We start from the raw sequence: 27,417 nt of genomic DNA, 5'->3' as shown, positions 1-27,417 counted from the left end.
GCTGCACTTGAAATGTGCCGACTTGCACCTGTTGTGCTCATGGTTACTTGAGTTGCTGGTCACCATCACACCCCTGTAGAATGAGCTAGAAGCCCTCATCTTTCTTCTCCTTTGGTGGGCAAGTAGAGCTCTGCTTAACAAAGCATGTAGGTATGTGCACTGGGCATTGTTGATTGTGAAGGTGAGCTGCTGTCTAGCATCAGTTTATAGTCTTTAATGTGAGCTCTTGTTGAGATTAGTACATATTTACAGATAGCTATGAATCTTGCCCATAGAGGATGTGCACAACTTGCAACCATAGAGCAACTTCTCTCTGTTTGGTTTTACAACAACACTATGAGTCCAAGAGGACTATTATGGGATTGAGTCCTTCACCTTACTCCTGTTGCGAGTTGATAGTGGAAGTTGCTATTGAAAAGGGGCCCTTATTAAAGGTCTATGCCTACTCATAAGAAAAATTATTATTACTTGTTATCTACCAAGCTTGGGAGCAAACCCTAAATATAAATGATAATCACTCTAATCACTAACTATGGAGGAAAATGTACCTTATCCTTAATTAGCTTAAAAAACTATCACATCATACGTATAATGCACTACCATGGGTCTGATACCATGTTGAGAATCATGGATCAAGCTCTCCTAATGAGAAGGCATCTACCTAATCAGATACTAATCCTACTCTAATGACAACACAATCAACATAATTAATCTAAGGTGGGGGTGATACTTAAGTGAACTCATGATGATGAGTGTGTGCTAATTAAATTGCACTCAAGTTAATTAGACTTCAAGATAGATTAACTTGGACACATAAAGAAACTTGGGATAAGTGCAAGCGATATGTTCATTACTTGAAATGGCCCCCTTTTATATGAGGAGGTACACCCTTGGGCTTGTACATCAATGTGGGATAATTCCCTTTGCTCATGTGCCCGCATGCTAGGCTTTGTTCTTGCTTAGCTTACTCAACTAACGCCCTATCTCTTCCTTCTGCTTAATGGTACCACATTTCTCAACAATATTGAACATCAAATCTTTGCTAAAAAGGAAATGAAGGTCTTAATGTGGATCTTAAAAAGATTGGAGCCGACATTAAGGGTAAAGAAAGAGAAATAGATCCAATTCTAAACCTGTCTTATTATGAAAATTGGATGCAAATATTGGCTACCTTGGATGTGGTCCATTAGATGTGGTCCAACACAAAATTGGGTCTATATTCAAGAATGTAAATGGAAAGGAGATTTCTCTATACATGATAAATGCATCTTGCATCTTCTTTTGTAGATGTGGCACAGGCTAAATTATAAGGATGAGTATTAAGCAAAATAAGCTTGCCCAAGTATCTATGAGTAAGAGGGTACCAAGGCTCGGCTCCCTTTGTATTCTTCTTTCTCATCAAAGTAATTAACTTTCTATCTCTCTTTGGCAAATCTTTCATGTAATCATCATGATTGGTAGCACTAATGTTGGCACAATTTCCAATTTCATCCTGCAAGGTTGTGGTTACCAAAGCATGAGTATTCAAGCTTTAAAAAACGAAGACAAAAAATTACAATTTGCCCAAGCAAAACACCACATGATCAAGATCTAAAACATAAATTTATAAGAAACTTACTAATTCATCCTTTGCAAGCTTTCCAAGAGAGCGATCTCACTCACACGTGTAGGATCAATGATCGTATACAATACACGATGGTGCTTTGCTCTTGTTTGAGAAAATCTTTCTTTGATAGCTTGTGTCCAAGCCATCGTACGATGGTTTCCCTCCCACACATAAAACATCCTACCCTCAAGGATTTGCAACTCTGGTCTGATTCTAACCTCCCCCTCAAACTCCCTATTAATGTCATGCCAAATAGCATCCCATCCACTAGTAATCTCATCATTCACATAGGTAGTCTCTTTTTCACATGTCCAAGGAGAAACTATAAATGCTACCTTTTCTGGTACATATCCCTCTTTGCCAAATGCAATCTTTAGACTAGAAACATCTTCCCTTAAACCCCTAACACAGGCATAAGGATCATAGGACATTGTTTAGTTGTTTTCAATGTCCTATGATCCCTTTGTGCATGATGTCCTCACCTTTGTCAATGTAAATCTTATTCTCATCTTTGTTGTGCTCCAGTGGAGGAACTTCCAATCTCATCACATAAGGCACAATTTGTAAGAAAGATTCTTTTCCATTTCACTCATTCATTGTATTAAGAGAGGTACCTGGTAAAGTGCTACCATCCTTTTCTTGAGTGTTGCCTACGATATATCATCAGCAACCACATGTGAGCTATCCGGTAAAGAGTCAGTCACAATGTCTGATTGTCAACCTCCTCTCCAACATCTTGAACACCCTCAAAGTTAATCTTCACCACTCGACTAATTTGATCCAAGCTAACCGTTGCCTCTGAGACTCCCCTTCCTTTTCAATTGCTTGTGCCCTTTCAATCTTGGTATGCTTTCCCTCGCCATCAGTGGGGGAGACACAAACATTAATTATTCTAAACACAACCATCAGTGGACACAACCATTAATCATTCCAGACACGAGACACTTTGAATAGAGACAAACATCACTCCTTGAACTCATGAGAGGAGTCTCAAACATCACCTCCATATCCCTTCAACTTCATCTTAAACCTGCCTTGCATCCTTAATGCTCACACATGTTCCCTAATCATGCTTTTTTTTTTTCACTTTGAAGAAAGACCCTCCCCTTGAATCTGGCCTTGGCCACAGTCAAACATAAATTAAAAAAAGCCTTGATGCATCTCGGCCTCAGCCACAACTTTGAGATACCCAAACACCCTCAACATATGCCCCAAAAGTTCCCTAAGCATGCCCATCCATAGCCCTTATCATACCCAAACATATAAAAAAATAGCCCAAAGACACAGCCTTTTTAAAAGAGGTTTGATGCCTCTCAATCTCAGCCACAACACTAAGAGACCAAAACAAAAAAAACCTATGCCCAACATGTGCCCCAATTATGGCCATCCATAGCCCTTATCATAAGCCCCCCATTTCTTTCGAGAGAGACCAACACATATAAAAAAGAATGCCCAGAAAAAGGCTGTGCCGACACGGCTTGTTTTTGGGTTTTTTTAAAAATCTCTTTGAGCACACAAGGCTCACCATGCCTTTGGAGAGAGACCAACAAATATTAAAAAGAAGCCCAAAAACAGGCCGCGTCAGCACGGCATGCTTCTGGGCTTTTAAAAAAATCTCTTTGAACACATGACCACTTGACTCCTTGAACTCACAAGGCCCCCCATTTCTTTGGAGCGAGACCAAAACATATAAACCCCAGCTCATGAAGTGCCACTTCCTAATGCCCATTCAAGGCCAGCACTATATAAGAGCCCTCTACATAGTGAAACATTAAAATCATAGTATTTAGTAACCTATGAGTGAGTTGTGGCCTTTCTCATTTTCTATTGTTTCTTAAAAAATCCACCTCTAAGTAAATATTAATACAAAATTAGGGAGGTGGAAAAATGGCCAATACCTCTTCTATCAATCCCTAGAAAGAGGGTTCCATGTCTCCTTTAGTAGAGAGCTTACATTAAAGAGCAAGATCCTACTATAACAGGCAGTCGCATATTTCACTAATTGTAACCTTGATTATGAGAACTTAATCATGACATAAGCACAACCACAAATAGAAATATGCCCAGTACACCACAATAGGTGCCGAAGATGCCCCCCACCCCTCGACTGCCTTAGCTTAGATTACCAAAAGGAGTCTACTTCTTCCAAATACAAGATCATGTGTGCCCGGGAATTCACCACCGGCCTACACCTAACTTGTCCAAGTACAACCAAGGGTGAAAACAAAACAAATAAGTTCCTACCAGGTGTACCTTGTGAGCCAAGTGGTCATGTGTTCAAAGAGATAAAAAAAGCCCAAAAACAGACCGCGTCGGCGTGGCCTGTTTCTGGGCTTTTTTAAAAATCTCTTTCAACACATGAGGCTCACAATGTCTTTGGAGAGAGACCAAAACATACAAAAAAAATGCCTAGAAATAGGCCGAACCAAGGATTTTTTTAAATCTCTTTGAACACATAAGCAATGACTCCTTCCACTCACAAGGCTCACCATGAAATTACAGAGAGACCAACACATATAAAAAAAAATCCCAGAAATAGGCCGCACCGACTCGGCCTATTTCTTGGCTTTTTTAAAATCTGTTTGAACACATGAGCACTTGACTCCTTCAACTTAAAAGGCTCACCATGAAATTGCAGAGACTAGCACAGAAATAGGCCACGTCGATGCAGCCTCTTTCTAGGCTTTTTTCATAACTCTTTAAAGACACAACCACTTGAGTCCTTGAACATCTATGGCTCACCATGTCTTTGGAGAGAGCAACACACCGTGTCTTTGGAGAGAGCAACACATATAAAAAAATATGCCTAGAAACAGGCCGTGCCGTTAGCCTTTTTTTTTAAATCTCTTTGAAGATAACAAAGTAGGCTAAGGTAGCCCAAAGAAATCAACACATGAGCATCGTAGACCTACCTTGGCATTGGAGGCTTCCTTAGGTGCATATTGGCGTTGCTATTCATCGACCTTCGCTTCCTCCCATGTCTTCCTCAAACAGCCTCAAACTCTTGCTTCCACAAACCCTACTCCTAAAAAATAATATGTTTAAATTAAAAATATCCTTTTTAACTTCTAAACGCTATTGAAACATTTTTTTAAGCTTAGCAAAGTTATTTTAAGCTTGAAAATTTTAAGGGGAGAAATACCATGTTTAGAAATTCAAATGGTATGTTTAAAAAATTAAATAATATGTTTAAAAATATAAATATAGTATGTTTTAAAAAATTTTAAGGTTCAAAATAGTATGTTTAAATAAACTATTGAATTCTTTGAAAAATTATTTTGAGCTTGTAAATTACAAGGTATAAAAATAGTATGTTTAAAAAATTAAATAGTATGTTTAAATATATAAAGTATGTTTAAAAAATTTATAAGGTTCAAAATAGTATGTTTAAATAAACTATTGAATTCTTAGAAAATTTATTTTAAGCTTGTAAAATATAAGGTATAAAATAGTATGTTTAAAAATTTAAATAGTATGTTTAGAAAATTAAATAGTATGTTTGAAAATATAAATAGTATGTTTTAAAAAAATTATAAGTTTCAAAATAGTATGTTCTAGAAAAGAAAAGATACCAATTCAAGGGGGATCTTTGATATGCTTGGACACATTATGAGATAAGTCACATCTCCCAAGATATGACCTAACACTTCAACGGGGCCATGAAGAGCAAGACAATGTACTACTAGCTAGCTAACTAGTAGCTACTAACGTTACTCCCTTTAGTGTTAAATGAGAAATAAATGGTCCTAGTATGCAAATATAAAGTGTCTTCAGAGCCGTCATAATCATTAACGGTGACTACTTTGAAGACACCACTATAAACGGTCCTAGTAAGCAAATATAAAGTGTCTTCAGGGCCGTCATAATCATTAACGGTGACTACTTTGAAGGTGACTACTTTGAAGGCACCACTATAAACGGTCCTAGGTAAGCAAATATAAAGTGTCTTCAGAGCCGTCATAATCATTAACGGTGACTACTTTGAAGGCACCACTAGGTGTTCATAAATAAAAGAATATTTAGAGATTTCTTGAAATCGACTGTTTGGAAAAAGAATGGATGTTTTATTAAAAATTATTTTTTCTATTAGTGGTAATACAAGGAGAGACTCAGCCTAGTTCAAAAATCAAGGAACCCGAAGGTTGAAACTGCATAGAGTTAAACTTCTGTTGGTCTGTTGTGTACCATTTTTCTCCTTCTATTTGATGGAACCATGAAGGATATAATGAGCAGTAATAGATACAATGAGCATGAATATTACTGCTAGTCCAAGACAAAAACCATGCCTATTCTCTAATGAGAGATTTTATGAGCTAAAATTATCTACAGTCTGTGATTATTTTGATCTAGCCGGACTTCCAATTGCATTGAAGCCCCTTTCTCTAATCTCTAAGCATTTGAAACTAGACCCTGTTCGGCTGAATATAGGTGAAATGGGTTTTGAGCTTGATGCAGCTATATATCAATTTTGTAAGATTTTTATTGACATGGATAAAAATAATCTTCAAAAGATAATGTTTTGAGTGTGTTAGATGCTATTAGGGCACTTCCTCTCAATATAAGTTTGCATGTTGCATTACATAGTGCCATCAATATACATAGAGTGGATAAGTTGCCCTCCTCATATGATGGATATGTTGCTTATAAACTACCGCCATCATGTGGGACTACTTCTGCAATGTATGGTATAGAATAGAGGCAGGATGGTCATGCATGGGTTGAGTATGTAATAAGCAGTTCTAGTTGTTTTGACAGTACTATTCGATTCAGTAGATGCTCAGGCCATTTGAGGTGTGTGAATGTATATTGTCCTTATTACGCCAAGATGCACTTGCATAATGAGACACAATGGAAAGGCTGATTGAAAAGAAGTTGTCCAGAGGGAATCGTTGGTTCAGAGTTTGATAATATTTCCTATAAACATTGTGATCAAATGCTTGAATGTGTGAAAACATGCCCAACTGTTATTTATTACTGTCTACCAAGAGATCATCAGAATACAAGTAGATGTGCTATAGATATGGGTAATCATGCGCATCCTTTACAAAGAAGGCATAAGTACATGCATTGGGAAAAATTTGGAAGAGAAGGTGAACAGTAGGGTCACCTTAATCCTTTCACTATAGCAAAGCAGTTGCAAACAACAGTGTCCAAGATGTTATATTTGACATGCTAATGAAGGATGATGTCTTCACATTTCACCTTCTATGAAATAGGTGCGAGCCTCCTCTTTGGCATTGAAGCAGAAGCATGCAATACTACATCTACTGATTGTTTTTACTATGCTACACCTTATAAAAAGGATGGAGCCGCCTCCTCCACCTGATGTGGGGTTGTTTTGATGGGGCTATTTCACACACTACATCATGGCTAATATCAATCTTCCTTCCCTCAAAGGGTTGAACTATACCCTAGGAAGCTATATCTTTGTTAATGGATAAAGTGGACAAATCCTCCTTGTCCACCTAATGGGCTATTTTGATGGGGTTGTTCCACAAACACCAAATCATGGCTAACAACAATCTTCCTTGCCTCAAAGGATTATATAGTTGATAACCCTTTGACTCCATAATATGCCCTAGGAAGATACACTTTCTACTTTTGGAATCCCACTTCATCCTTGATGAGTTTGGAACATGCAGATATAACAATAGCACCCAAATAATCTAAATATGACAATGAAGGCTTCTTGCCAGATTAAGCATGTTAAGGAGTCATCCTCTTCACTCGTGGCCTTGATGTAGCTCATGTATATGCATTGTAATGTTTACAACCTTGGCCCAAAAGTTGTGTCCCCTTAGAATACTCCATGCTTTCTGCACAACTATAATCATTTTTTTAATAAAGACTATCTGGTTGTCTAGCCAACTAGCTCTCATAAAATAAATCCAATCAAGTTGCCACATCAAGCATCTCCATATATAAACCTCAAACTCCATCATATATTTGCTACAATCTCTATCTAGGTCAAGCATATAATCACAATTTGAATGATTAGAAAATTCATATAACAAGTATCTGGATAACATAAAATTTAAATCATACCACACTTCAAGTAAGCATGTTCAAACTAGATGACCTAGGAGGCTATCTTCCTTGTCTTAGATTTCTCATCTTCTCTCTGGCTTGTTTCTTCTTCTTCTTTGTCATCATGGATACATACATTGTACTACCTTTTTGGCCTCATAGAACCTCTTAGTCTTTTGAAGACGAAATATATTTCTTTCTTTCCCACTATATTTTTTGTTGTACAAAAAAGCAGGTCACATATATAGGGAAGAGCTCCTCCAAAATAACTAAAGAAATCTAATCACATAACTCAAATCCAAAACACACACACACACACACACAAAAGTAGTGCAAGGTTGCAAAATTTTGACGTTGGGAGAGTTAAGTAAGAAATATAGAGACCAGACTTCCTCTCTACAAAGGACTAAAATAAATGTCTCTAATGAAGTAGAGTCCCTTGAGAAACTTTTGAAGTCTAGCAATGATGCCTTCTAGCATATATGTGTTTTATATAGTCCCTGAAGGCAAAGCTGTTTGGTTTACAAACTTGCAAACTTTAGAGTAAGCTGTCCTTTCAAGCACTTAGTCACCTTGTAAATTTGTTTAGAAATTTAGCACTACTTGCCTTATGAATTGTCTACTAACCGACGGGAGGAAGGGCTGTAAAGCCTTTTTGAACCTTACACATCATTACTGGTCCTTTTTAACAGATTTTGTCCTAGACACGCATAAATCTGTACCTGCATGCTTTCAGTAACATTTTGAGCCACCTGGAGGTCCTATGTGATTGAGGTGTGTAAAACTGCTAGCTTATTCACAAAAAATTGTCGGAAGTGTTGCCAGCTATTTGAGCTTTGGCTGTAAATTGCCTGTAAAAATCACAAATTAGATTTTCAGCATTTGACAACAATTTATTCAAGCTTTAAAAAATAAATGCCAGTTGAGTCATTTTACTTTGGTCCGAACATCAAAAGGTTCACTTCAGTGATGGGAATATCTGAAATCGGATCAATTGGTCTTTCATTTTGAGATAAGTCATTTGCACAGAAAGTTACTGGGGCTCTTGTAAATTCATCTGCAAAAAATTCTACCATAAGCTACATACACCAACAGAAAGTTATATACCTAAGAACATGCCCAAATTCACCTTTTAGGAACGTGCATGTTATATACTCATGGTAGTCAACCCACAAGACTATATAACTATCAACTCCATTATGCATAGTATGGACTAGATACTACGACATCCCCACTAACGTCATCAGTGCCCAAGAGTGGGTGTAGAACTCTATATCAAGATATGCTCTCACACACACACGCACACACATACACATAAGAGCATATATTCACACAAAGCCCTTCGTACAAAATTTCTGTCAAACCTCCGGAGATGCAGGGCAAACTCAGCCATAATGAAGCCTAGCACTAAGGGAAGTAACAAATAGAAAGAATTAGTACAGCAAATAAGTAGTTGATAGGGCAAATGCACCACTAAAGATAGAAAGAATAAGCACAACATCAATTGGCCGCAACTCAGACGAAAACTTCACAATGTGAAATCTGCATGTCCGCTAATACGGCTTAATTATATACCTAGATGAATCCAGGAACATGCCCAAATTCACCTTTTATACGGCTTAATTATATACCTAGATGAATCTATGAACATGCCCGAATTCACCTTTTAGGAACGTGCATGTTATATACAACAGAAAGTTATGATGATCGAACATCCCTACTCACATTATCAGCACTCCAGTAAGTGCAGGTTCAATATCTTTCTCTTGTTCCCGCAAGGCTAATGAGTCAATAAGTTTTCATGGGCATTGGGCACCCATTATACTTAGTTTCTACCAAAAGCTCTCTCTCTCTCTCTCCACATTTCAATACAGCCTAGACTCCCCACACCTCGACCTCTCACAACAGGAGATCAACAGGATCATCCGGTTGGATCTACTCAGCCTACACATACATTAGACTTGGGTGTCATCATCAGAGATAGGGACAAGACATGAGGTCTACAGGGAGCATTTTTTTAGACTCGCCAAGGATGGATTCTTTGGGATCCCGAGGTACATGCAGATCCACATGTCACTTGCTATGCGCATCGCAATTGGTCAGCTCTGAGTATCGTCCCATTGACTCTGAATAGAGACTTGGAGAGTCGAGAACATCCCACGGATATGCAGAGGATCCAAACGATAAGATGCTAAATAATCCAAACATGAATGTGGCAACAGAGCATGAGCACCCCCCCCCCTGGTCTGTACGTCAGCTGCCCTCAACATCACCCTGTTCCTCTCAGCCCTCCGCCTCCCAGCTGCTCGATTCGCCCCCAGCTCCCACCAGCCCTGTTGAGCCCCACCGCACCCCACCCCCCCACCCCCCCCCCCCCCCCCCCCCCCCGGCGAGCGCGCGCCGAGTAGACACTCGGAGAGCCAAGAACATCCCACAAGAGCGGATATGCAGAGGATCCGAACGATAAGATGCTAAATAATCCAAAAGTTGATGTGGCAATAGAGCGTGAGTGCTGGAGCTCCCCCGTCTGTGCGTCAGCTGCCCGATTCGCCCCCAGCTCCCGCCTGCCCTGTTGAGCCCTCACCTCTCCCTTCCTGCACCATCTGCCTTCGCCCATATTCGCCCCCTTCCCACCCCCCCCCCCCCCCGGCGCCGCCGCGCGCGCGCCGGAGCCCTTCATCGCCCAACCCTATCCTCTTCTTTGGCAGGTGTCTTCAGCTGTCTGGTTGTTGTTTCTCTTCGGCAAGTGTCGGCATCTTCTGGTCTTCTCACCTCCACAAGAACTCCATGGCGGCCACTCCGTCATCCCCAACCAAGGCTGCCGTCCCTTGCCTTTCCTTTGGGGATACTACCAGGTCGAGCTCAAGCTGAGCCCCGTCGCACTACGGACGGCCCAAGCCTTCTTTGCGAGGTGGCAGCACGGCTTCGACCCAGCAGCGGCTAGCGTCTCAGGCTTTCCCCTCATAGTTTGCGTTCCTGGCCTCAAGAAGGAATACCTTCTACTCCTCTCAGTGATAGGAGGTGTCATTGGGAGAGTGATGGAATCCCCCCCAGCCGCCGCTTCAGTTCTAGTTCAGATGGCCAGGATTCCGTCTCTTTGTATTTGCATAGCCTCTCTGGAGTCAGTTCCTCATGTCATATCACTTCCTTGCCTCCAAGGAGGTCCTATTCTGCAAAGAGTTGAGTACTCTAGCCTTCCAAGCCAATGCTTCATTTGTCGGCAGATGGGACACCCTGCTAGAGATTGTCACCGTCAGTCCAGGAGGGTGCACCACTCGTCCCCCCTCCCATCCCCAGTTGAGATCCTCATCAAGGGGGAGGGGGGGATACAAGCCCCAGGCGTCAGAGCACCAAGGCCCGGCCTCGGAGGATCCCAATGCACGAGAGTGGCAGACCACTAATCCAAGACGGAAACACCATCGTACTTCCAAAGCAAAGCAACGCCACTAGGCGCGCCAGGGCCACAGGAGGATACATTTTCGTCAAATGATGTTCCACCACTCCAACCTGGTACGAACCTTCTAGAGAACTCGCTTTCTACTCCACACACCGGTTCAAACTCCAATAGCATGGCTATTGGACGTGCTCTCTCCAATGATGTCTCCACTACTACCTCCTTGAGAACTGCAGGCACTGGAACTAGCCAGATGCTCAACTAGCATGGCAAACACAACTGCGGAATTGATCATTTCATCCTCCTCCATAATGGATTTTGAGAGAAAAGTCTGAAACTCACTTGATGACTCCTCATTGTCCTCGAAAATTGGAATTGCCTCTAGGATGGGTCCATCCCTCCATCTGTCTGGATCACCTCAAAGCTTGATGGTATCTAGTTCTTGGGCTCATCCTCCATCATCTACTCTTTTTTTGGGGACTCTGACACCGATACCACTTCCTCTCTTGAAAGCTTTCCGACATCCTCAGACACTCCCTCCAGTTGAGTTTCATCTATGGATGGACTTACCACTGAATGTGCTACCTTTCTTGCTTGGATCTGCAAGCTGCCAACTGGCTCTCCAACTATTGGATAATCTCCTCACTCTTCTCAATCCTATATGGTGCCACTATGCTCTTGTAGAGATCAATGTTCGTGGACCATGCTTTCTCCCAAGAGCTCTCTGACATCTACCAAAACTCCATATTCTACACACACGTACTTGCCACAGAAAAACAAACACACCTTTGTGGTCAAGGACTGGGCAAAGATTTCATCCTTGCGCAATAGAGGAAGGGTGGGTGTAGCCAATTGGCTCGGGCAGTGAAGCCGGTAGCCAATTGGCATAAAATGTTGCCCTATCTGCCCCGTCTATCCACAAACTAGCCGGCCTATTGCACCCCCTTGCAAGAGCTCTTTTGAGTGCCCACCACTGGACTCCCCTAATGTGCCTTTTTCTTACCCATGTCTAGTTGTGTTTGAAGCACCAACAAGCTGCCTCGCTTGTTTGCTCTGTCTTCCCTCTACTTGGTGCATTTGTCCCTTTTTCTTGCCCTTAAGCTCAGCCTCCCATGCACACACGAGCTATCTCGTACAGAATTTGCAAAACACAGCCTTGATGAAAAAAAACGCAACCCTAAGTGAAAACGCTAACAATGATGGGGTTCTTCGTGATGGATCTCCACGCCCTTGTGAGAGAAACCTTTCTTTCGTCAAAACCTAGCGCTCGGATACCAATGTCACATGTGTGCTTGCGGAAGCATGTTTGTGAATTGCTTGATTGCGATTAGCACCTAATCAAAGACTTAAACCAATGCACAAGCTGCTACTTCTTAATGCTCAACACATAGTAGAGAGAGAGATGACCTAATCTACCATGTATTACTAACATGAAATATGTACAATGTTGAATAGAGATGCTCATTGGTAGCACCTCTCATGAGCTCTCAATGACTCAATGACAATCAATGAATGAATATGGCTAAAGCCTAGACTCCTATTTATAGTGTCTAATGTTGGTGAGTTGGCTACCAACTCTACAAACCATTGGATAGCAAACCGAGGACACATTGTTCTCAGGCTGTTGCGGGTCTGGTTTGAGGGTCCACATGGTCTCGGATGACCATGGGAGCCGCACAACTTCCCTACATAACTTTGTTGTAGTCTAATTGGTCCCAATCAGATGATATGGTAGGTTGGTCATTTTGGACCAAGTCCTGCATTGGTTGGCATGGCTGACCTACATCCATGGTTCATTGTGTTCAAGTGCCCTTGTAAGAAAACATCCTCCCTCCAAAGTCTGTCTAGATAGTTATCACAGCTCCTTACCCAAAGCACACGGGGGTGGGCGGACAGCCATTAGTTTATACTCAAAGTTTAAATGCAGTATTGTTGTTTACTCTCCACTTCTTTCTGCAATTCAATGCTTTGTATTGTGAAGATTTTGCTTCCGCTATTGTGTTTTCTTACATCTTGTGTGTGTTGTATGTGTGATTCCGCTGCACTCTTTTCTATCTCTAAAACCCCTAGCACATAGACACAAGTGTTCTACACTTGCCCCCCAAACAAAATACGAGAGTATGGTGACCTTAGGGCTGGTGGACCAGGCTATTTCAAGTCAAGGGCTGCCACAACCTCTCGTCCTTTGTGCTTAGTTGAATTTGAATTAAGGCAAGCTGAGCTCTGGCCAAGCCTAATGAGACAGGTGGCAAAGCGAGATGTTGAAGAGCTTGGTTGCTGCGACTTAGTGATGTGAAGATACGTAAATGTAACTAGAGGTCTCCAAGTTTCAGCATACCTCCTCCAATCTTAGCACTAAGGAAGTGATAAAGTTGCACAATGCAAAAGCAAAACACAGGAGAGAGGGAGAGAGGCAGAGAGAGAGAGATATCAGACAATGAACATCTTTATTATGTTGCAAGAGGCTTTACAGTGGCAATACCAGACAACAGATGGGGGTAGAGCATATGCCTCTGAATTGGAATAGATACAAGTGATGAGAGGAAGAGGCCTTATATATGAACAATGTAGTTGGCCGATTGCTCCATGAACTCGCTCAGAGCAACCCATGACTTGCATAAATCCCCACGACTAGGCAAAGATGAGAAAAATACATGAGTCAATAATAAGGTCCAGATCTCACAACACATGAGATGCACGAATTCTAACACCCCCTCTGCAGCTCATAGTGTGCAAAAGTTTGAAGAAGATAAGCTGATGAAGATGCAACCATGGACACAGTTACCGGATACACCTCGAAAAAAGCGCCTGCCAACTTGACTCCTCGAAACAAAATGCCACCCTGAACAACAAAGAAATCTGCTTAGCTCCAGGTATAGAATTATGAGTCTGCGGAAAAGCATTGCGCCCATCATCCCCCAACAGTAGACGGTGAGCACATCACGTCTAAAAACCTCAAACAATGAACTTAGAACTCATCCAGTCCATAATCGTTGCTACACCAAGCAATAGACTTAGAACAATCCAGTCAATAGCTCCAGCTATCAAAATGAACTTGTCTCGCCAAATATTTTACCTACTTGGAACTCCAACATACTGGTCCCATGCACAAAAAAGTCAGAGCTTATGATAGCCCCCCCTCCCACCTACAAGCCTCCTCTGGCTGGAAGCTCACGGGGGAAAACTTTCTGTATAATTATAGAAGCTGACCATCCATGTCCTCCCTAGCTTTTGCACCTTTGGGGACACTAGAAGTATCATAGTCATCATCCTGTATATGATCATTGAGCTTCTTTGAAAACTTGGTCCTGGTATGGGCTTTACTTGTGGTCTTGCAATCCTTGGCAAAGAGACCATGCTTTCCACAAGAGTAGCAACAATATCGTCCTGTCTTTTGCATTGTAGCAAGTGCTTGATCCTGTCCACTAGGAGGGAACCTTACCTTCCCTGTAGAAACAAGGGCAGATTCTTCCTCCAAGAGGGAACCCATATCCACGGCAATAGCAAACCTCCGCAAGCAAGCCTTTGTGCCACCGATGATCTCGGCACTCTACCACCAATCTCCAAAACTTCTCGAGCAGCAAGAACCACAAGGACCAATCAGCCCCTTCAAAAATCTCAGATAGAGAGCGGCTGGACAGCAGCAAAACAGTCCACAAAAATCCTCTGAGAAACACCCACTGGGAGGGGAGGGAAGCCGAGGAAGAAGATGAACGGCAAGAGCCACTTGTCAGGCTGCACCACAAGCAAGAAACATACCTCCGGCTGCAATCCAAGCTGTAAAAACAGCCCACCGATCACCAACGCAGCCCACCCTAGATTTCACCTGGACTCCGCAAGGAAAACGCAGGGTAGGAGCACCAGGAGATGAAAAAACGCTGATGAAGAAGGAAAACACAGCCACCTTCAAGCTCCAAAAACCGAGCACCACAAGGTAGAAAACGCATATATGGGCAGCCAGGTACCTAGGCGTCACATACCAGCCACAAAGAGGAAAGCACCCGGAAAAACGCTGAAGGAGGAGGCCCTAAACTCGTAAAAACGCTGCTGTAAACACAGCAACCAGCCATCTCACCTACTCCAAACTCCACCAGAAAACGCAGATGCAAAAAAACTCCACCAGAAAAGGCACAAGTGCTGGACAGCCACTTGAAGCCTCCAGGATGGGCGATTTGCAAAAAAAACGTAGATGGAGGAGAGAGGACAGCAGCAAGGTGTCAACAAGAAGCGAGAAGGAGGGCCGGATCAGCAAGAAACCTGGGCAATGATATCATGATAAAGTTGGACAATGCGGAAGCAAAACATAGGAGAGAGGGAGAGAAGCAGAGAGAGAAAGATATCAGACAAGGAACATCTTTATTATGTAGCAAGAGGCTTTACAATGGAAATACCAGCCAGCAGATGGGTGTAGAGCATATGCCTGTGAATTGGAATAGATACAAGTAACGAGAGGAAGAGACGTTATATATGAACAATGTAGCTGGCCAACTGCCCCATGAACTGGCTGGGAGCCCACGACATGCATAAATCCCCACGACTAGGCAAACATGAGAAAAATACATATGAGTCAATAATAAGGTCCAGATCCCACAGCACATGAGATGCCCTTTGATGGCTCCAAATTCTAACAGGAAGCCCTTTGATTGCTCCCCTCCTGGCTGTGAAGTGTGGACAATCAGCTAACATAGCAGCCCTGCTCTGAAATTCCAGATCCACAATGCCAAGCCCCCTTCCTGAGGGGGGTAAGATGAGGGTATCCCAGACTAACCCTCCCACGTTTTGGTTGCTGCCTTTCCCAAACCGGAGATGATTCCGGATCAACAGAATCTGTCCAATGCGAGATGGAGAGAAAGACGAGCACAAAGCAATGTACCACATTGTTGTTGCCAGAGTACAAAAAACAAAACAACCAATGACCATCCTTTCTAGAAACTACCCTCGAGGGAGTGCTTGGAGTGCTTCTTTAGTACTTTGGCTGTGAAAGGTGACTGAAACAACTCCCAGAAGAACAGAATGGAGCTCCAAATATGTCATTGTTAAAACCACTGAGAATGTTTTGGACCCCAAACGTATGGAGCTCCAAATATGTCATTGTAAAACCGCTGAGATTGAAACACATTCCAAAATGACCCTGATGTAGACACTAGCTCTAAACCATTTGGACAGATAAATTTGCAAGTCCCATCAAAATCGGAGTCAAAGTTTTCCAAGGCAAAAATAACCGCCCACCTCCTTGGTGGACAGGTGATCTCCCCCATGCCTGCCAGATGGGCAGGTGTCATGTGAAACTTGAACCTGCACACATGAGTTGATTATGCATTTTTCAGAATGCTAAGAAGCTTACCACATAGAGAGTTCCAAGAGTCGGGAGGAATAGTAGCGATGTAATTCAAACTTGTGTACACGACACAAACAAAAACAATCAACATCATAGCATATGCTGGGAATGCCACTGCCCAGTACCTGTTGAGCAAGAGAGGCACCAATGTATGAATCAAGCACATCTAATTCAAACAGCTAATTTGCTCTTTCAGATATTACATTAAGTTCTAGCATAAACAGGTAAGAGTCTGAGACATCTTCTTTTGCAGACTTTTGCTACATCTGGACTCTGGAGATCTAGAGCTAGACAAAAGATTACCGACTAGGATAATACGTGATGCCCATGGAGTAGAGCCATGATTTAGGCAGATAAGCCCATCCAAAGAAAAGAACTGCAGTGAAAAGCTCACAACACTTAGCGCTCTCTCTCTCTCTCTCTCTCTCTCTCTCTCTCTCTCTCTCTCTCTCTCTCTCCTGGATCACCAACATCATCGTTCCCATTCATAAAGCAGGGGATCCCATGGATCCCAATAACTAGTTACTACAGGACTATTATGATTGGTCATAGTATGGCCAAGATCTATGGGATAGTGCTTGAGGACATAATCAGCTCTGTGGCAGAGTATTTGGGTCAAAGGGCACTTGGTCAAGCAGGTTTCAGGAGAAATTTCTCCGCATCAGACCATATATTCACTCTAAGGGCTCTCGCGTAGAGAAAGTGCGATCACGACAGAAGCATGTGTATTGCTGCTTTTGTCAGAGGGCAACGGAAAGATGTAGACGAATGACAAAAACGCTGAAGCTCCAAGAGAGAGATGAGAGAAAACAACAAAACGCTGATGCACTAATCTCACGAAAAGAGTGGATACAACTAGGTATTGCTTTACTCTTGGATCTAGAGGTATTTCATGGACGAGTAAAAAGCAGCCTACAGTGGCACTTTCATCGATTGAGGCAGAGTATCGAGCAGCTTGTTCGCTGCTTGTGAGGTGATTTGGTTGCGGCGGCTACTTGAGGAGATCGGTTTTCAACAGTAGCATCCTACCCTTATCTCATGTGACAGCCAAAGTTGCTTGGCTATTGCTATTTCATGCACGGACCAAGCATATAGAGGTCCAGTACCACGTTGTGCAGGAGCAGATCTTGGAGGGAGACATTATCCTTGAATATTGTCCTACCCAAGATAACGCTGCAAACTTATTCACCAAAGGATATCTCAGTCACCTATCGGCGTTTGTGGCAGCTCCTTGGGTCTTGGGCCACCCCCAAGACCTGAGAGGGGGTGTTAGCCTATATCATCTCCTATTGTTGGCTTTTCTGGTGTTTATGGGGGTCATTTCTATGCTCAAGAATTCCCCATATTTCCCATATTTTTCCCCTATTTTATCTTTTGATGTGGGTTGCCCACCCATTTTATGGAGTTTATCACCTATTTTGAGGTCGTGTAGGCCACTAGGAGGCAGTCGGCCAGCTCATATTGTAGTATATATATGGGCTGCCCTTTCCCTCATTTCATCATTCATTTCTTGATCGTTCTTGTTGATCACTTTGGTGAGCACCTTCAGCCCCCCCCCCCTACGGAGTCCACTCCTCGCCTACGTGTAGTAGATCGTCAGGAATCTGCATCTCCAGCTCAATCGGAGTCCTTCCAGGCACGTAAAGTGGACCCCTCTCCATAGAAAATGCCAAAATCCTTGGTACCTTTCAAGTACCTCAACATGCAGAGTGCTGCCTGCCAATGAGTTCCCAATGGCGCCTGCATGAAAGCACTGAGAGTTCCCACCACAAATGCACAATCAGGCCATGTGTTGAGCAACGAAATCAAGGAACAAACCAATTTCCTGTAAAGAAGTGTATCTGTCATCACTGGATCGGATTCAAAACAGGAGAGTTTGATGCTTGGATCCATGGGCCAATGGGCGTGTGCAGCAAGAGCAACAACAATCCGTATGGTCGCCATCCAAGCAGTCGGTGTGCAAAGGTATCATCAAAATCCACGCCAACTTTCTGAGAATAGCCTTTGGCCACAAGCCTGTCCTTGTGCTTATCCAGAGTCCCATCCGATTTGTACTTGGCCTTATAGACCCACTTGACACCAATCACCTGCTACTTTGTCTGTCTAGGAACTAGCTCCCAAGTCTAATTCTGCTCAAAGGAGTCAAGCTCTGCTTCCATGGCCCGCTTCCAAGTCGGTTTGGAAAGTGTCCCCCCAATATGAGTAGGTTACGAGTCCTTCTAGATGCGTAACAGCAGAGCATAATTGATGCACAGGTTCTCCTGAGATGATGTCATGGTACGCAACCGCTTCGATCGATGAGGACCCCCTGCTGGAGGTGAAGGCAACCATGTTCCCCCTGAGTCCGTGTCTGGCACAACCAATTGGGAATCCGAGATCCTCCCTCAAAAGTCGAACCCTACTCTTGAGATGAAGCCTGTTGTCGAGCATCTACCAAAATCTCCTCCTCTTGATCAATGTCGGATGATTCCTCCGCCTGAGGTGCTCGAGGACGTGCCGGACCAAGTCCAGGAAGAGGAATAGGAGGATCTAGCGAGGAACCAAGGAGAGGTTAAGTCGAATCAGTCCCTGCCCCCTCTACAATGAAAGATGAAGTCTCATCAACCACCACATCTCTGCTAACGATGATCTTCCACGTTGCAAGGTTGTAGAGCCGATAACCTTTGGATTTTGAACTAATAACAACAAAAATATGATATACTGTCATAAGGCCAAATGAATCTGAACTTACAAAAAATTTTAAAAGAAAGAAGAGAATCACCAAAAACAAACAAAATTTTTAAAAATAAAAAATACAATTTTAAAAAATAATTAAAAGCTTAATAGAGACACCCGAGAAAAAATAGTAGTAATAATAACTTGCAAAAATAGACAAATACATAACTAAATCACACACGCCCACATACACACAAACAAATTCTTTATTGAACCACAACAAAAGAATTTCTAACAATTTAATAACTAATTAGCAAAAACAAACTTTAAATAACTAATTCACTAAAACAAAAGAAGTAAAGACAAGAATACAAAAAGTGTGAACTTTACCTCAAAGATCGTTCAATCATGAAGTATAAGATCATCAACTTCATCATGCATAGCATGGACTAGGTTCTACGACATCCCTACTCACGTCATCAGCGCCCCAGAGTAGGTGCAGGTTTACATATATATAAAAATTTGTCCCAACCAAGAGGACACAATTTTTATACAAAGACCAACCAAAATATCATGCTTGGACTTAGCGTTCAGCTTCTTCCTGTCACCATCAAGTACATGAACAAATGCATCAAACCCAAAAACCCGAAAATGAGAAACTATGGGTATTCTACCAAGGTAGGCCTGAAAGGGGGTCTGTCCTAGAACAGCAATAGTAGGGGACCAATTAAGAATATAAACAACAGTAGCAACTGCCTCCGCTCAAAGCTTTTGAGGAAGGCTCCGATGTTCCAACACAGTCCGAGCCATCTCAATCAGCGTTCGGTTCTTCTGCTCCACCACACCGTTCTCTGAAGGAGTACCTGTGTTAGCAAACTCTCGTTGAATGCCATGTAGCTCACAATACTGGTTAAATTGACGAGAAGTACAGTTGCCTCCTTTGTCGGCTCGTAATGTCAACCCAGAGTGTCCCAGCTGTTTCTCCACCAAGGTTCTCCATGTTTAGAATTTGTCAAAAGTTTCATCTTTGGACTTAAGGAAATAGGCCCAGGTATACCGGCTAAAATCATCAACCAAGAGAAAAACATAACTGGTAGAACCAAGAGACGGAGTGCGCATCGGGCCACACAAATCCGCATGAAACAACTCCAAAGGTACCGTAGCTCGCCGTGTAGCCTTAGGGCCCTCACGTATACCAACATCTGGTAATCCATCCACCAACTGTTCCAGAAAAGCCTTTCGCAAGCCTACAAATGAAGATGTTCAAATCTAGCATGCCAAAGATCACCTATGAGGGTATCTATGTGAGAGTAAAGAGCCATGAGTTTGTAGAGGCCATGGTCCTCAATACCTTGCCAAAGGATCTTGTTAGTGAGAGGGTCCCGAATGATCACTGAGTCCTCCAGAAATTCCACCTTAGTGCCTACTTTACAAATCTCGTGTACAAAAAGGAGATGAAATCCTAAATTTGGCACATATAGCACTCTCGAGGTGTACTTCCCTCCATTGCCATCTCCAATGAGGGGCATCGTCCCTTCGCCATTAATAGGGATAGTAGAGTTATCTCCAATGGCAACTCTACTGCAGCGTTGTTGCAGTTCATCAAGCCAATGCTGCGTAGCACCGCTGTCCAAAATCCACTAAGGAAAGAAGGAAGACCCTGCTCAACCACTAGAGGGGGAGTCTCAAACTCGAGATCAATCAAGGTGACGAAAGCTAACTCCTCCACAGCTTTAGCGGGTGAGCTTGCCCCTTTGTCCTTTGATTTCCCTGTCAGAATACGCAACGGAGATGATGACAAAATCTGGAAACACTTGAGCAAGACCAATGCAGAAAAACAGCACAAGAGACACACCTCAGCCCACGATCCTTTGGCCTCATGCACTCAACGAACCACTAGAGAAAGGATGCGCTCTCCAAAGACCTAGACATCCCCACACCCCGGAGATCCAAACCCTCCATCTTCGAGCTGCAGATCTTAGACATAGCAGCGGTTTGGGCACCAGGGCTTGCAGCCTCCACATGGGTACAACTGGAGAGACCACAGATCTTGATGCTCTCGAAGATGATACGCAGCAAACCATCCGTCCCGCACGACATTGTTCGAGCTGAGTTTGCTGCACCACCTATGGCAGTGGAGGCATTGTTCCAGACGATCTCCTTTATATACAGGATGAGGGAGATGCCCACGGAGAGATTATCCCGCTGAGCTTTTGAGGCATCCAGACAGCTGGCCGAGGCTCGACACACTGGATCTTGGTATGCACAGATGCTACAGTGGTTCTCACATCATGGGATAGACATTGAGCGGTTGCCACCTTTTCAGTATGATCAGTCTGCTCCACGGGGTTACCTCTCTCTCAATGAGAGGAACAGAGTGATGAGACAGGATATATGGCAGCACTACATACAAGAGACATGGACAGCACCAGAGAGCCCACTACCACCGAAGATGCTGTATTACAGAGACCACTTTATGAGCATCTCAGGGGATGGGTTTATACATCGACCGCGGTACATGGATGTATACATGCCACACAGCTCTCACGTTGCTATTGGACAGCTACGAGTCTCATCACATCAGCTAGAGATAGAGGCTGGGACAGCGGCACGTGTAACATGCGGAAGCTCTGGATAGTCTTCTTTCAGCCCTAAACACTCTTGGAAACCTTCTGATGCAAAAACGCACCATCTGATGCAAAAACGCAGGTAGAGAGAGAGTAGAGAGAGAGAGAGTGAGAAGTGCTGGAATTTCAGTATATACTATGGTACAAAAAGGGTACATATCTTGCAGCCCTTGGCTGCCTTCATAAAAAGGTGGTTAACCTAAAATCTGTCCCCTATGGGACCTCTAAGGATCCAAACCCCTAGTGGGATTGAATGAATAAAACCTTGAGCATGTGGACCTATTTATATGGGTCTTTGGACACTTTATGCTGGCCGACTGCTGGTCGGCCAGTTCCATGTCCATACAAGCCCTTTTAGCCCTGCCCGACTGCTGCTGGTCCTTGTCCTTGATGCGCATGCTGCCCACCCTCTGCTGACGTAAGCCGACATCTCTTCTGGCAGCCAGCATCCACTGTCCTGCAGCCGACAGCCATCTGATCCATGCTTTGCTCCAAGTCCACTTCAGATGCTACACTTGAAGCTCCTACATTCTGGTTCTACCTATCTTCTACTGGTTCATGGTCTTTATCTGTTTGCCTCTTCTGGATCTAGCCCTGAGAATGTCCATGGCATCTGTGATGCACATGACATCCCCCTCTGCTAAACTTGATGACGGGAATCCAACCTGCTCTTGGATGACTGTCATCATCCCAATCCTGTCCTGAAGTCCCTCTGTCATCATCCATCCCTGGCAAACCTTTTTCTCTGAAAACCCGGCTTGTTCTCCAAACCACTCTGTCTCTGATGAAGATCTATGCATCTGGTCTTCCTCTTGTCCACAATTCATTCCTGCCCTGACTCTGAACACCGTCTTGGTCTTCATTCCTGGAACTGAGTCTGGCACTCTCACATCACCCTTGGAGGATCAACCTCCCTTGGGACCTACAAGCACACACAAGTTCACAACTCTCAAGGCTCAAGCTTCTTCTCTCTTCCAACTTCCAAGTTCCAAGCTCTAGGGCCTAGGCTCTCACCTCTCCCTCAAGCCTCTTGAGTCTTGACTCTTCCAACTTCCAAGCCTCTAGGCTCTCTCTCTCTCGCTCTCTCTCTCTCTCTCTCATTCCTCAAGGCTCTCTCTCTCTCTCTCTCTCTCTCTCTCTCTCTCTCTCTCTCTCTCTCTCTCTCTCTCTGTCTCTCTCATTCCTCAAGGCTCAAGAGTCGAGCCATCTTCAACCATGGCATCCTCCTCACGTGCCGGGGCTTCTCGTAGAAGGACAACGGGATGGACATGGTGGAAGGATGTTAACTACACCACATCCGTTCATGGAGGCGGTTCTCGGCCATGGGTATGCAAGCTTTGCCCGTACCAGCGAACGGGTGGCGCCGACAAAGTGCGAGCCCACCTCTTGCATGACAGTGGGCATGAGGTGAGGTTTTGCACGAATGTCACGCCCGAGAAGAGACGGGAACTTCATGACAAGCTTAGCGTCTACGAAGCGGTCGAAGCGACAAGGACACCACGAGTGGCCGTGGATCCCGCGACGATGGGGAGAGGAACTCAAGCCTCTACAATGGAGTCGTGTGGTGGATCGGGATCATGCACACCATCACCTTCACCATCAAGTTGGAATGTTACTCCATCCATGACACCGGCACCCTCCATCTCCACGGCCTCTCAATCATTACGTGGCCCACGGCGACAATCTACACTTGGGGAGAATTGGAACCCCAAGTTGAAGGAGGAGGTGGATATGGCGGTGGCCCGCTTCTTCTTCCACGACCACATTGCCTTTCAAGCGGCTAGGTAAGTGCAATCGATCATTGCCAATTCATCATTCATGTTTTCATCATCCTAGTCCCCTTCTCATTAGTAAATTACTTTCTTGAATAGGTCGGAATACTTCAAGGTCATGGTTAAGAAGATTGGGGAGTATGGCTCAAGTTTCAACCTATACGCCCCCCTCATCCGAGAGCTTGCGCACTACATTGCTCGAGAAGGAGAAGCGCATTGTAGAGCAAGCGGCCGACAACACAACGCGGCAATGGGAGAGGAACGGAGTCTCCCTCATTGTGGATGGATGGAGTGACACCCGCAAGAGGAGTATTCACGGCATGGTTGCATATTCCCGCGGAGAGATGTACTTCATCTCATCTCATGATGCATCCGGCACTGGGAAGAGCGCGAATGTGCTTGCGGCGGAGTGGGCTACCACCATGGAGATCGTTGGCCCCGAGCATGTAGTGGGCTTTGTTGCGGATGGGGAGCCTTCCAATAGGGCGGCGTCTTCAGGAGGTTTCCAGGACTTACCTGTGCACTGTAATAGGTGTTGATCCTTGTGAGCAGTGTAATGCCTTTTTGACTCAGAAGCTGTATGGTTCATTGATCTGGTTGATGGACACCAGATTGGACGGGAGCTTCTTGATGAGGCAGTTGAGCTCATGGTTGCGGATGACTCTTTGGAAGGCAGGATTGCGTTTCCTGTGGTTTCTGCGGCATGCGAAGGATCATGGACTCTTGTACACAGGAGGGGGATTGTTGGATGGAGTCCGACTCCACGGTTGGAGTGACTCAGTTTGCGGAGGAGATCCGGACACGAGGAGATCTACTTCAGGCCCAGGAGCAGTTTTAAGGAGCAGTAAGCAGCAGTCATCTTTTGCCTTGTCGAGCACAGAGGCAGAGTACCGAGCTGTTTGTGATGCTGCTTGTGAGGTGGTGAGGATGCAGAGGTTGCATGGCAGGTTTGGACTTCCACCGGAGGAACCCATGGTCATCCAAAGGCACTTTGTTCGTGAATAGATCGTTGCTGATGACATCTTGCTAGAGTTCTGTTCGACGGAGGACAGTACGGTGGACCTCTTCACGAAGTCGCTATCTCAGGATTTGCTCAGGCGGCAAACCAGCTCACTATGGTTGGTTTCACAGCCAGGAGCTAAGAGGGGGTGTTAGAAGTCATCTCCTGTCTAGTTTTATACACCAGGGCCTTTGTTGTCGGTGTGCCCGCCCTTATGAGGTGTTTCATCATTTTTCCCCACTCTCCGCATTTTTTCCTTATTTTTCCCATTTTTTCTGTGGCTTGGGAGGCAGTTCTGAGTTGGCACGAGCACTGAGTGGCTGGCCGACTGACCCATCAGCAGACAGGTGACTGGCCGACTGCCCAACAACAGTCGTGGACCTCTGTACTGCTGGCCGACTGGATGCATGCAGTCATGGGCTTCATTTAGTGCTGGCCGACTGATGATGCAGTCCTTTTTAGCAGGCCGACTGCTCATATGGGGGCATATAAATAGGCCCCCAGTCCCCTTGCCACTTGTGTACCATACCCGGGATCTTCTTGTGTATATAGAGCAGAGTTACACGCCTACTTCTCTCTCTCTCTTGTGCTGTATTTTTCTGCATGCGTTTTTGCTCGTGTTCCCAGATCTGGTCATCATCTCCGCTGCGTATTCTGACAGTGCATGCTCCAGGCTTTGTGGTTCTGAATTCAGAGGGGGTGGTTGATAGGTTTCAGAAGGCCTTGCGTGGTCTTCAGCAGATTTCCAGGACTAGGCTAGCAGGTCGACTGGATTATACAGGTCGTGGACCTCTCTGATGATGGCCGACTGGATGACACCAGTCGTGAGGCAGTCGGCTACCTTTAGCACAAGCCGTGTAAAGCTTTTATAGCTTTATTAACATGATTAAGACTTAATTAATAAACATAAGACAAATGCTGCAAGAAAGATTGAGAGTTGTTTGCATTGAGACAGGGGCCTTTCTTAAATAGAGGCTGAAAGGGTACAAGTGAAGAGACACATCCCTGGGAAGGGGTGTGGCTCTTGAGTCAACGGTTATGTCCTTTGGACTTAGGGGTGTGTCTTTTAATGAATAGACATGTCCTTTGATAGTGACCCATGTGTAAGAGTGTGACCCTTCACAGGTGTCCTTTCAGTTAATAAGGGATTAAGGAGTAATTAAGGAGAGATTAAGAGAGTTAGTCACAATCGTGACAAGCCGACTGGGTATTTGGGGCCATATAAAATGACCCCATGGCTCCCATTCCATTTTGTACCATTCCAGGATTCTTCTTGTGTATATAGCATAATGGTGATTAGTATGCCATGTGGCACCCAAGTGCGAGGTGTACGTGATAGAGACAGGGTAGATCACGATCACGGATATGACATGGAGTGTTCACCAGCTCGGCCATCAAAAGATGAGATTCCTCTGCCTTGTAACCCAATTCCTTTCGTGGATCCTATTCTTTGGCACAACCTTGGCAAAGGAGCATATGTCCTGAACCCACTAGTAGATCACATTCCTTGTTGCACTAGTAGATCACATTCTTTGTTGCAACCAATAAGGGATGTTGTAGGCATCTTCTATTACGGAATGTAAGTTTTTGGTCTTACAGAGAAAATCATGGCCTTCATAAATCTTTCTTGCATGTGGCTAAGTATTTGAAACTAGATGAGCAATGTGGATGCAAACAACCCCGAAAGAACACCACAGAAGGGAAACAGAGACTTGGGCACCTGCGCCAACAATGGTGGAGATGGAGCCCACGAAGCCGTACACTTCAGCCGGCTTGGCGCCTTGCTTGCTGCGGTCGCCTTCCCCTTCGCCCAAGATGAAGACGGAGGCCCTCTCCCTTGACACGGAGAGGGTCCGCCGGGGGCTCGCAACAGAAGAAGACGATTCCGCAGCCATTCGATTTGATGGATATGTCTCAACTGCGGCTACACAGTGCACTCGTAAGAGCTACGTTCATTGCTTAGCCTTCCAAGCTTGGGTGAGAAGAAAACATACAAGAGTTAGTTCCCCCCCTTTGGTGGTAGAGAGAGTAAGAGGGAACGGAGGAAGAGTGCACACATGAAGTAAATGCAATCTCCACAAGGATTGTTGTGATGAGAAGCTTAATGATTAGGGCAATAGATGCTTGATGGAATATCACTAGGGGAATGATGTTTTGATGAGAAAGCTTAGTGATTGAGTCAACGTTGCTTAATGGAATGTTTTTTTTCCCATAGACAAATGAACCTCTCACGAAAAACTACTGAAGAATGGTGCTAGGAAGGATACCTCTAGGTTCTTATTAAAAGAGCATGGGAGCTTTGCATGGTTTAACTGAATCGTTGTTACATTTAGATCTATCCGCACACATGGGCTATGGAAATTCACAACCTTTCTCCTTGCCGCCGTGGCTACAAACTAGCAATGTGCTTCATGAAATAACATTTATAGTATGTAGTTGAAAAACCCCTATATTGCAGTGTGGATTTTGAAGGGAATCAATATGCAAAGCCTAAAGGCACCATACCAAAGCCTATATTATAGGGTGGATTTTGAAGGGGATCAATATGCAAAACTTGAAGGCACCATACCAAATGTTAAAATTTATTTCATGATATGTTAATTCTTTACCAATTTGAGTTCATTACATGGTTGACTCACACAACTTGGGATATAATTTACTCTTCTTGGGGAAAAATAGTGATGAATACAGTGTCCTTATTGAGGGTACAAGCATAATCACAATTTCGGGGTGCTAAAAGCAAATCATATGATGAGAGTTTAGCCTCCTTCTAAAATTAATATGCATGTAGCTTTATCACATCTATAGCATGTAATCACACGCCATTGTCCCTCATTGTTTCACCTTTACGCTGAAATTTCTCAAAAGGTTTGAAAGATGGTTGCATCAAGGAAACGGAAGAATGTGAGAATCCACCACTGTGGTGTCCTTGAAATATCCATTTTTCTTCTCGCAGTTTAAGGCTAGTGAAATGGTGTTGCTGAGAGAATGAGGATGG

General features: G+C 44.0%; 1 protein-coding gene across 1 annotated transcript; it reads right to left on the bottom strand.

The window, feature by feature from the left end:
• Positions 1-8,081: 8,081 nt before the first annotated feature.
• Positions 8,082-26,458, bottom strand: LOC147630453 (phosphatidylinositol N-acetylglucosaminyltransferase subunit P-like). The gene is made up of 5 exons (XM_086810322.1): positions 26,140-26,458; positions 16,669-16,741; positions 16,372-16,490; positions 8,570-8,690; positions 8,082-8,484 (listed from the first exon to the last, which is right to left on the bottom strand). The coding sequence occupies exons 1-5, from the start codon at positions 26,312-26,314 to the stop codon at positions 8,430-8,432; spliced, it is 543 nt and encodes a 180-aa protein (XP_086666448.1). The 5' UTR covers positions 26,315-26,458; the 3' UTR covers positions 8,082-8,429.
• Positions 26,459-27,417: the final 959 nt, after the last annotated feature.

This window comes from Cibotium barometz, chromosome 16 (assembly GCF_041138505.1).
Source record: "Cibotium barometz isolate CiBa-2024 chromosome 16, ASM4113850v1, whole genome shotgun sequence".
NCBI lineage: Eukaryota > Viridiplantae > Streptophyta > Polypodiopsida > Cyatheales > Cibotiaceae > Cibotium > Cibotium barometz.
Note: the sequence above shows the minus strand (reverse complement) of the source record. Positions and strands in the feature narration are given on the sequence as shown.